Source organism: Neopelma chrysocephalum, unplaced genomic scaffold, assembly GCF_003984885.1.
Source record: "Neopelma chrysocephalum unplaced genomic scaffold, ASM398488v2 Primary Assembly neopelma1_189, whole genome shotgun sequence".
Classification (NCBI taxonomy): Eukaryota; Metazoa; Chordata; class Aves; order Passeriformes; family Pipridae; genus Neopelma; species Neopelma chrysocephalum.
Window position 1 is genome coordinate 1,178,811 of NW_020897851.1, and position 9,632 is coordinate 1,188,442.

At 60.2% G+C, this 9,632-nt stretch overlaps 1 protein-coding gene across 1 annotated transcript; it reads right to left on the bottom strand.

The window, feature by feature from the left end:
- Positions 1-2,332: 2,332 nt before the first annotated feature.
- OXTR (oxytocin receptor) lies at positions 2,333-8,453 on the bottom strand. Its single transcript, XM_027702621.1, has 2 exons — positions 7,341-8,453; positions 2,333-2,915 (listed from the first exon to the last, which is right to left on the bottom strand). The coding sequence occupies exons 1-2, from the start codon at positions 8,269-8,271 to the stop codon at positions 2,674-2,676; spliced, it is 1,173 nt and encodes a 390-aa protein (XP_027558422.1). The 5' UTR covers positions 8,272-8,453; the 3' UTR covers positions 2,333-2,673.
- Positions 8,454-9,632: the final 1,179 nt, after the last annotated feature.

Below are 9,632 nucleotides of genomic sequence, written 5' to 3' on the forward strand. Positions count from 1 at the left end.
CCCCTTCCCTCAGCATCCCACGGGGTCACCCTGATGTGTGGGGGGAGCAGAGGAAGGATTCTTCACCCGGACATGGCCACTCTGGATCCAGGGAAACGGGGATGAGGGGAAAAAGGTCCAATTCAGAGCAATTTCCTCTCTTGTGCTGTCAATTAATTTGTCAGTCCCTCTTCCAGAGGGACAGTGGACAGAGCCACACTTTCAATTTGAGGCCCTTGAACATTCTTTTGGCTCTGGCCTTAAGTGCTTCATTGAACCAGGGCCCGGGAGGTCTCATTGTTCAGAGGCTGTTCTCAATTGTATCTATGTGCTCTTTTCCTTGGCTTCCAACGAAGAGTTGGAGCCAAAGACTCCCCTAGTGCCATGCCAAGACAAGAAGGAGCCAGGTTCTCTACTGGACCTCTTCCAAGGGCTTGGGATTGTGCACTGCCATTATTCCATAGCAGTATGGCACCCATGCTCCAGCAACACCCAGGGCTGAGATGGATGGAGTGATTCAGAAAGAAAAAAGATATTTAGGTATTTGTAGGGGGGAAAAACTCTCAAAAAACACTTTACCTTGAGCATTTTTAGAAGCTTTTCTGTGGGAATAAAATTAATCCAAATCAATTATATTATGGGATTATACTACTTTTAATTTGTTTTTGTTCTAGTAGTTCACAACCTGAATCCCAAAAGCCACAAAATGCTGATGTCCCCCCGCAGTGCTCTCTGGGGTCTCCGCACGTGGAGCACACGCTGCTCACCTGTCAGCACCTCTGCTTCACTCTCAACCCTCCTGAACAGCTTTTTGGCAATGCCTTCAGCATCCCTCCCCTGGGCACACCCAGAGCTGCTCCCCCTGTCCCTGCCTGCAGCACTGCTCAGTCAGAGAGCAGAGCACCACAGGCCTGGGGCACGGCCCTGCCTGAGCCCAGCCACCACTGGGCACTGCAGGGCAACCCCTGCCTCTCCCAAAGCTCCCTCTCTGCTCGGGGCATCCGTCCCGGTAACACCTATTGCCATGTTCCCTCTAGTCCTTGGCAGATGGAGGGAGCACCAGGCCTCCAGATTCACAAGAAAAGGGGACCCTATTCCCTGTTCTGTGCAGGAGTTAGTGACTCTCAAGGAGAAAGAAGGTGAACGTAGGAGGAAAATGCTGTGTGGTGTCCTAAGGATTTATACCAGCCAGCAAAAGTGCTGAGAGCTCACTTAGAGCTCCCACCAAAAAATCGAAGGGATGTCAGGATGGGAAAGGTGCAAATGCACCTGCTGGTGACAGTGAAAAAATAAAGGACACTTTTAAATGCATTTTTCATATTAATTCCCAACACAAAAACCCAGATCACATCACCCTTTGAGAGCTGCACGTCCCTAGCTGTGTCCCTCTCCAGCTCTGTGCTGCGGAATGTTGGGGTGTGCAGATCCCAGTGCTCAGGCAGTGCTCCACAGGGGCAGATCCCAGTGCTCAGGCAGTGCTCCACAGGCACAGATCCCAGTGCTCCACAGGCACAGATCCCAGTGCTCAGGCAGTGCTCCACAGGCAGTGCTGTCGCTGTGCTGAGCACACCTGGCTGTTGTGTTCCAGCCCCTTCCTTCCCTCAGCCCGGTGCTCCTCCCACACCTCCCTCCTGCTTTCCACAGACACAGTCAGAAAACTTTATTTACAGTATTTGTTAACAATAAAAATCCATGCTGTGAGCATGCCCTGTGTGCTACAGAGCAAAGCAATGGCACTGGAATGGTGGGAGACTCCGTGGGATGTGTGGTGACCCCAGAGCAGAGCCCGGCCTTGGGGACTCGACAGGAGTGTCCCTGTCACAGCCCCACAGAGCCCAGCGTGGATCCCACACACCTGCCAAAGAGAAGCTGCTGAGCACACTCGGGCTGGCATTAGTGCCCACACCCATGGCCCCAGCCATGCTCCCTCCAGGCTCCTCCAAACTCCTGCACAGCCTCACTGGGCACCGGGAGCAGAGCTGGGGGAGGGATCCCCAGCACACAGCGCTGTGCCCTGCAAAGCTGGTCCCCACTGCCCCCAGGAGTGCCCTGCTCTGTGCCCCTGGGCAGGGGAGCAGGGCTGGCACAATGCAGGGATGCAGGGATGCAGGGATGCAGGGATGCAGGGGTGAGGCTGCCTCTGCCCCACAGGCTGCGAAGCAAGTGTATCTGTGCTGAGAGCGCAGTGCCAGGCACTGGCATCCCACGGGATCCCTGCTGCAGGTGGAGGGGGGACAGCACCCAACCATGTACTAGAGGTGGCACCCATCACCTGTGCCACCCCTGTGTCCCCACAGTGCCCACCCATCACCTGTGCCACCCCTGTGTCCCCACAGCGTCCCCCATGACCCTGTGCTGCAGCCCCTTCCATCCCACAGGGATGCAGTGCCCCTGCCCCAGCAGCGTGGGCTCGTTTGGGGCAAAACCTGTCCCTCCCAGTGGCATCCACAAGCCGCCAATGTTGAAGTTTGGGGCTCAGGAGCAGATTCCTGGTGTCCAATCCAGGCAGCGCTGAAACCTGGACACAGAATCGCTGCCCCGCTCCTGTCTCAGTTAAATAACGCCTGCCGTACATGCTTACAGACATATATACACCTATTTATACAGACCCCCCAGCACGTCCAGGTCCCAGTTTTCCACAGGGAAGCTCTGGAAGCAGCAAGTCGGCGGCACAAGGTCCCGGCTGGCGATGCCTCACGTTGGGGATGGGTGAGCGAAGCTCCTCTGGCTCGTGCTCCTGCAGCTGAGGACGAAGGAGGAGGAGTTGCTCTTCTTGCTCAGGTCACACGCCGGCTGCGACTTCAGGTAGCGCGTGGAGCAGCAGAGGAAGCGCCGCATCAGGTCGTGGAAGAGGTGGCCGGTGTAGAGCATGTAGATCCAGGGGTTGCAGCAGCTGTTGAGGCTGGCCAGGAGCATGGCGATGATGAACGGGGAGGCTGCGGGGCAGAGGCAGCGTCAGGGCACGGCACCGAGAGCCCCAGCCCTGCCGGCACCACCACACCCCTCCCCAGCCCGGGATGTGCCTCCCTCCCTGCGGGAACACCGCGGCAGGAAGGGGGAGCTGATAAATCCAAAGGAGGAGGAAAGTCTCGGTTGAAGCACACTGGGTTTAGGTTTTTCACAAAAAAAGCTGCATTTCCTGCTCGGCTCCAGCACTGCCGCCTGCCCAGCATTGCCTGGAGTGCCTGGCCGGGAGGCAGAGGTGCCCCCAGCAGCACCTGCACAATCTGCCCCTACAGTGCCCAAAGCCAGAGAAAGGGAGCGTGGCCCTTGCCCTTGCCATGGCAAAGAGCAGGGCCGGGAGCAGGAAGAGCCGGTGGCTCATTTCCCACCCCCCAGCAGCCAGTTTGGGGCAGACAAGCAGCTTCCACCCCCTCAGGCCATGTGGCAGCCACGCTCCCCCAGCCCCAGGGCACCCCCTGCTCCTGGGCTGTTCCTCCTGCCAAACCCTGACTGGCACCACAGTGCCCTGTCTGAGCCCTTTTGCCTGGACCTCCCACAGCATCTGTCTCCCAGCATCTTTCTTTCCCCAAAATTAATTTTTCTCCCACTGCACTCTGCCAAGAGAGATGACAGCCATTCCCACACCAGGAACAGAGTCCAGGAGCCTGGCAATGGCTCCTGGCCACAGGGGTGACCTTTGAGACCAGGAGGATGGTGGCAGTGCAGTTCCAGGACATCAAGTCTCTGGTTGCTGCTCTCTGGCCCCAGAGCACAAAGTACCGATTGTCCCATCTGAGAGGATGGATCAGCACCTCCTGTGACAAGGGGACGGTGGGACTGGCACCTCCCGTGGCACCAGGACAAGGTGGGACAGCCCCTCAGTGAGGTGGCTGCAGGCAGGGATGGAACCTTTATCCTGCTCCCCATCTTCCAGCCCATCTCCTCAGCTCCTCTGCTCCCAGGGAAGCTCCAGCAGTGAGGACACACATGGTGGTTTGGCTGTTCCTGGTCCCTTCCTGCCTCTGCAAAAATCCACTGGCAGTTTTTAAACCAGTGAAGAAGTGTGAATATGAATGCTTCCAAATTCACTTTTAGCCAATGGATGCGTAATTCCTGCTCTAGTGATGTCTGCTCCAACCGCTTTTAATTTCAAGCATATGCTAAAATAATTCCATGGGGAATGGCCACAAATCCCAGGCACAAGACCTGAAATACATCACAGCATTTCTATCCACTTAAAAACATCCAGCCAGGCTGACTCAGCTCTTCCCTCTCTGCGAGAGGCAAATTGAATTTCAGGGAGCTCACTGCAGGGCACGTCCAGAGGGTGGATTGGTCCCCTCTCTGGCTGGAACGCTGGAGATTCCCGAGGGGTGCTGCACCCGGCGAGCTCTGCCCCTCAGGGATGTTTCCTCTCCCCATATCCCCCACTCCAGGCTGGGGGTGCCCAGAGGGGTGGGCAGAGGTGGAGGCTGTGCCCTGGCAGGGCTGCAGGGGCTCTGCTGCAAACACCCAGTGCAGGAGTGGGATGGGATGGGATGGGGTGGGATGGGATGGGATGGGATGGGATGGGATGGGATGAGGAAGGCTTCCCAATTCCCACACACTGACACAGGGCATCGCTCCCAGCCCACGTCAGGGCACCAGACCCCGAGCTGAGGGGACCAATACCAGGGTCACAGCACCTCACAGCCTCACTGTTCCCTCCCGGGTGCCTTGAGCCAGCTCTGACTCCGAGCTCAGAATGCCGTGGGTGTTCCTGGAAGGTGTGTGCAGCAGGAACCTCCTTCCCACCTGCGGCCTGTGGAGGACCCCTGGTGCTTAAACTGCCACCAGGATGTGACGTGTGGCTCCAACCCACCTTACAGAGGCTATGAGTGTGTGTGGCCACCTAAGGAGGGGATCACACTGCCTGGCACGGGGACACAGCGTCAGGTTGGCACACCCCAGCCCTTCCCAGGCACAGAGCAGCCCCATGAGCCTGGCAATGCAGCTGGGCTCCGAGGAACCTTTAGGAACCTTCGTCTGCCCCATCAGCCACGGGGAAGGGACACAGAGGAGCTGCCAGGCCTGGGGGCTCCACGGTCCCAGGGTGCATGGGTCGGGTGGTGGGGCAGCAGCCAGGGACCAGCCCCATCCTGCCGCCCACCTGGGCAGGGCTGCAGCCTCTGCGCTGCCCTGGCCTTGGTTTAGGGACACTGTTCTGTGGAAGTGAGGAAAGTGGCTGCAGAGCGGCCGGAGGCAGCAGGGCGAGCCCTCCCTAGTTCTCCCCTCGCTGCCGAGGAAAGGAGGGCACTGCCCCTGTTCTCTTTGCAGCCTGATCTCTCACCCTGCTGAGGCGGGAGCCCAGCCCCCAGCAGTGTCGGGGTCTCACCCAGGACAGACCAAGCACTTTGCATCCCACTGCTCCTGCCCGAGCTCTGCGGCTCCTCACACTGCGGGAGGCTCGGGACAGCAGGGCCCTGCTCAGCCCCTCCTCAGGGCTCAGTCAGGTACAAACAGACCTTCCCTCACCAGGGAGACTCTGTTTGACATCCTGTGTGGAGAAAGCTAAACATTTCCTAAGGAGGTGACTCCCTCCCCAGCCTGTGGGATGTGCCAGTCAGCCCCTGGTGCAGCCGTGCCCCAGCGACCCCCTCCCTGCCTCTGCCCTGCCCTCCCTGCCCTGTGCCCACACAGCTCTGAGGTGAGGAACAGCCACATTCCCTTCCCATCACCTGCCACGCTGCCCAGCCACAGCACCCAAGCCTTGGCAGAGGGAGGGGATCCGGGATCAGGGCAAAGCTATGGGAATGCTGCAGGCAGAGTCCGTGTCCTCTGCAGAGAGGTCTGACCCTGCCACCCCTCTCGTGCCTCTGGGCAGCCAGTGAGGAGGAGGGCATGGGAGGAAGGGCTGGGGTCTTCCAGCACTTGCTATCCACAATAACCTCCCCAGGGTTTTCCTTTTCCTCCCCATGCCATGAAAGCCTCCATCAATTGCCCTGGCAGAGCTCCCACCCTGTGTCGCAGCCACAGGAACATGGAGAGGGGAGTGTGGCACAGCTCAATGGGGCTGGAGCTTCCCTTGGTACCTCAAAGCAAAGACGGAAAGAAAAGGGAAAAGAAAATGGAAAGGGAAAAGAAAATGGAAAGATAATGGGAAAGGGAAAGGGAATGGGAAAGGGAATGGGAAAGGGAACACAAGGCCACTGGCACAGGGTGAGCAAGGGATGTTTCCCGGTGCAGCAGCAGGCTGGGATGGGCAAACATCCCATCCACCACCGCTCCACTGCAGGGTCAGTAAAGCAGCAGAGGTTGGGGTGCTGGGAAGGTTTGGATGCTGGGAAGGTTTGGCTGCTGCCGAGGAAGGGGAAGCCCTTGAGACTGCAGGATTAAAATACAACATGAGAGAGCCAGCGCTTCACCCCAGGGCCCATCCAGGAACTCGAGTTTTGATCAGCCTAAATCAGGCGGAAAACCCAGGGCCGGCTGCCTGGAGCACCCAGGGGGGTTCAAAAAACCACACTCTACTTCCAAAATAAAAGGATCAGAGAGAAGCAGAGAGGCAGAACATCCAAGGAGTTCTCATCCCCGAATACACTTTTCTGTCCTTTCTCCTACCTCACAAAGTTGTGCAGAGTTTTAGTTTCAGCTCTCCCGTGTGGCTCTCCCTGAGGGGCAGAGGGACCAGCAGGGAGCTCCTCTGGGGGACAGCACAGACCTGCACAGACCCAGAGGGGTCAGACCAGGAGGGGGATAGACTTTGTTCTACCTGCAGCCTCCAGGATGGCAGGAGCAGCCAGCCCAACTATAAGAAATGGCAAATCCCTGACACCACACCTTTTAGGAAAAGGCTTTGCCCATTAATCAGAGGCTTTCTGTGGGAACCGTGCTCTAGTCAGAGGCAAACGAACAGCAGTGCAGTCCCAGGGTGTGTGGAGCGGGACGAGGGGGAGAAGAGGGTAAAGGAGTAGAAAGCAAAGAAGTCAGTGAGGAGAAAACGATAGAGCAAAGGGAGGGAAGTCGGGCTGAGCAGCTTTCTCCTGAGCTCCCACGCAGTCCCCAGTGTGCCCTGGCACCCAGCGTGGCCAGTGAACCTCCAGAGACCCCAGGGTGGCTCCATGAGAGCTGAGAGCAGCTCCTGGGGACAGCCAGCACCCAGGGACAGCCACCACCCAGGGACAGCCACCACCATCCACACAGCCTGACCCCTGAGCACAGTGGCCCTGAATTTGCCAGGGTTAAGATAGCCCCTGACCCAGGGAAGCTCCAGCACAGCTACTGCTGCCTGTCAGGGGGGTTACCCACGTTCAGGACTTTCTTCCATCTCCCTCCCACTCCCGAAACCCAGTTTGGAGCAGAGTTTCCACCGTGGGCGTCCCCAGGGCCCCGAGCAGAGCCGTCCAGGCACGGCAGGGCGAGGGAGGGAGAGGCCATACCTTCCTGCGGAGCGTTGGTGTCCCACACAGACCACATCTGCACGAAGAAGAAGGGAGTCCAGCACACTATGAATGCCAGCACGATGATAAAGGTCATTTTGACTGTCCGGATCTTGGCTTTGGAGATGAGCCTGGTGCTGCTGACCCTGGCAAACACCATCCCGCTGCAGGAGCCCGAGCCCAGACCCACTCTGGGCCCATGAGCCGTCTTAAGCTTCACATTCTGCCAGATTTTGAAGCTGATTAAGCCATAGCAGATGCTCAGCATCAACACAGGGATGATGTAGACCATGAGGGTGATCCAAGTGACATAGGCTTTCGGTCCCCAGGGCTGGATGAAATCTGCCCAACAGTCATAAACCCCATTCCCTACATCCCTCAGAGAAAATATGTGGATCTGAGGGATGCTGACCAGCAGGCACAGCAGCCAGGTGAGGAGGACAGAGACCCGGTCAGCTCTCCTGTGCAGGGACCTCAGTGGCTGACAGATGGCCAAGCAGCGGTCCAGGGACATGAGCAGGAGCATGTAGGTGGAAGCAAACATCCCCACGACCTGCAGGTACTTGATCAAGCGGCAGAGGAAATCTGGCCCGTAGAACCTGAAGGTGATGTCCCAGATGAGCTGGGGCAGCACCTGGAAGATGGCCACGACCAGGTCAGCGATGCTCAGGTGCTTCATGAAGAAGTACATGCGGGAGTGCTTGTGGCGGGTGGTGTGGATGGCCAGCAGCACGCACAGGTTGCCGGTCAGGGCGAGGAACAGGATGAGGCACAGGACCGTCACCTCCACCTTGGCCATGTCCTCGTTCCTCTTCAGGGGGTCGGCGGTGCTGTTCCTGCCGGCGCTCAGGTTCTCCAGCCGGAGGCTGCCGTTCCCCAGGGAGCTGTTGATGGTCCAGGCGCTGCTCCCCGCCAGGTACAGCTTCTCCATGGCCAGCGCCGGCCCGCATCGAGCCTGGGGCAGGAAGGGGGCAGAGGGTGGGCAGAGCCTCTACCGACCGCGTCCCCTCTGCGGCAGCCGGGTGTCCCCGCCGCTCTCTCGCCGTGTCCCCGTCACGGTTCTCCGTGTCCCCTCGGCTCTCAGTATCCCACCCGCTCTCCGCGTTCCCCCGCTCCGTGTCCCCTGCGTGTCCCCTCCCGGCCGCGTCGCTCTCTCTGCCCGGCGGTCCCGGTCCTTGTCCCTGTCCCCGTCCTCGGGGTGGCGGCTCCCCGCGGCTCCTCCCTGTCCCCTCCCCGGGCACTCGGCGTCTCCGCCGGCCCCTGCCCGGCCACCAGCCCCGGCGCAGGGGCCGGACGAGCGGCGGGGGCGGTGGGGAGAGGCGGGTCCCGGCGCGGCCCCTCGGGGTCCGCCCGCAGCCGCTGGCCCCGCACCCGGACCCGCCTCAGCATCTTCCCCCCGCCCTCTCCGGAGCGCGGCCGCGGCGAGGCGGGGGCCGGTCCCGCTCGACCGGCGGCCCCCGGGCAGTCCCGTCACCCCCGGGCAGCCCCGTTACCCTACACAGCCCCTGGTCCCCCGCAACGCCTCTCCCGCACAGCCCCGGTTCCCGCACAGCCCCGGTTCCCGCACAGCCCCTGTCCCTGCACAGCCCCGGTCCCCGCACAGCCCCGGTTCCCGCACAGCCCCGGTCCCCGCACAGCCCTGGTTCCCGCACAGCCCATCTCCCGCCCGCCTCCGGCCGGAGGCGCGGGGAGCGGAGGAGCCGTGCCGGGCGAGGTCCGGGGCAGCGGGGGCGGCGGAGCCCCGGGGGCGGCCAGCGCCCGACAGCACAGAGACCCCCCGGCACCGGGCAGGCAACGGGGCGGGGGAGCGCTCACCCGGCTCATCTCCCCCGCCCCGGGCTCATCTCCCCCGCCCCGGGCTCACCCCCAGCACAGCCCGGCCCCACCGGAGCTGCCGTCGCAGGACCCGCAGGGAATGTCCCCCCGTATCTCCCAGCCCAGCCTCGCCCAAGGAGCAGGCGCATGTGTTGGTCACTTGGCAGTTAAAATATCCACCAAGAACTTCGCCTTTCTTTCAGGAGGATTATTTCAGAGTATTATTTCTATAAAAGAAGGAGAGGTGGCTGTGTGTGACACCATTTGCCACCAGCTCATCAGCACAGTTCACTGGTTTTCCCTGCTGTCAGGCTCCCTACAAGGGACACGGGACCTAAGACTGCAGGTGGGATGTTCAGAGGAGCATCAAACCCACCCAGCCCCTCCTCAGCCCAGTGGCAGCTGCCACTGAGTCACTCCCAGACCCTCAAACCAAAAAGGTGTCTCCAGCAGGGACCTGCCTGGTCTGGCCCTGAA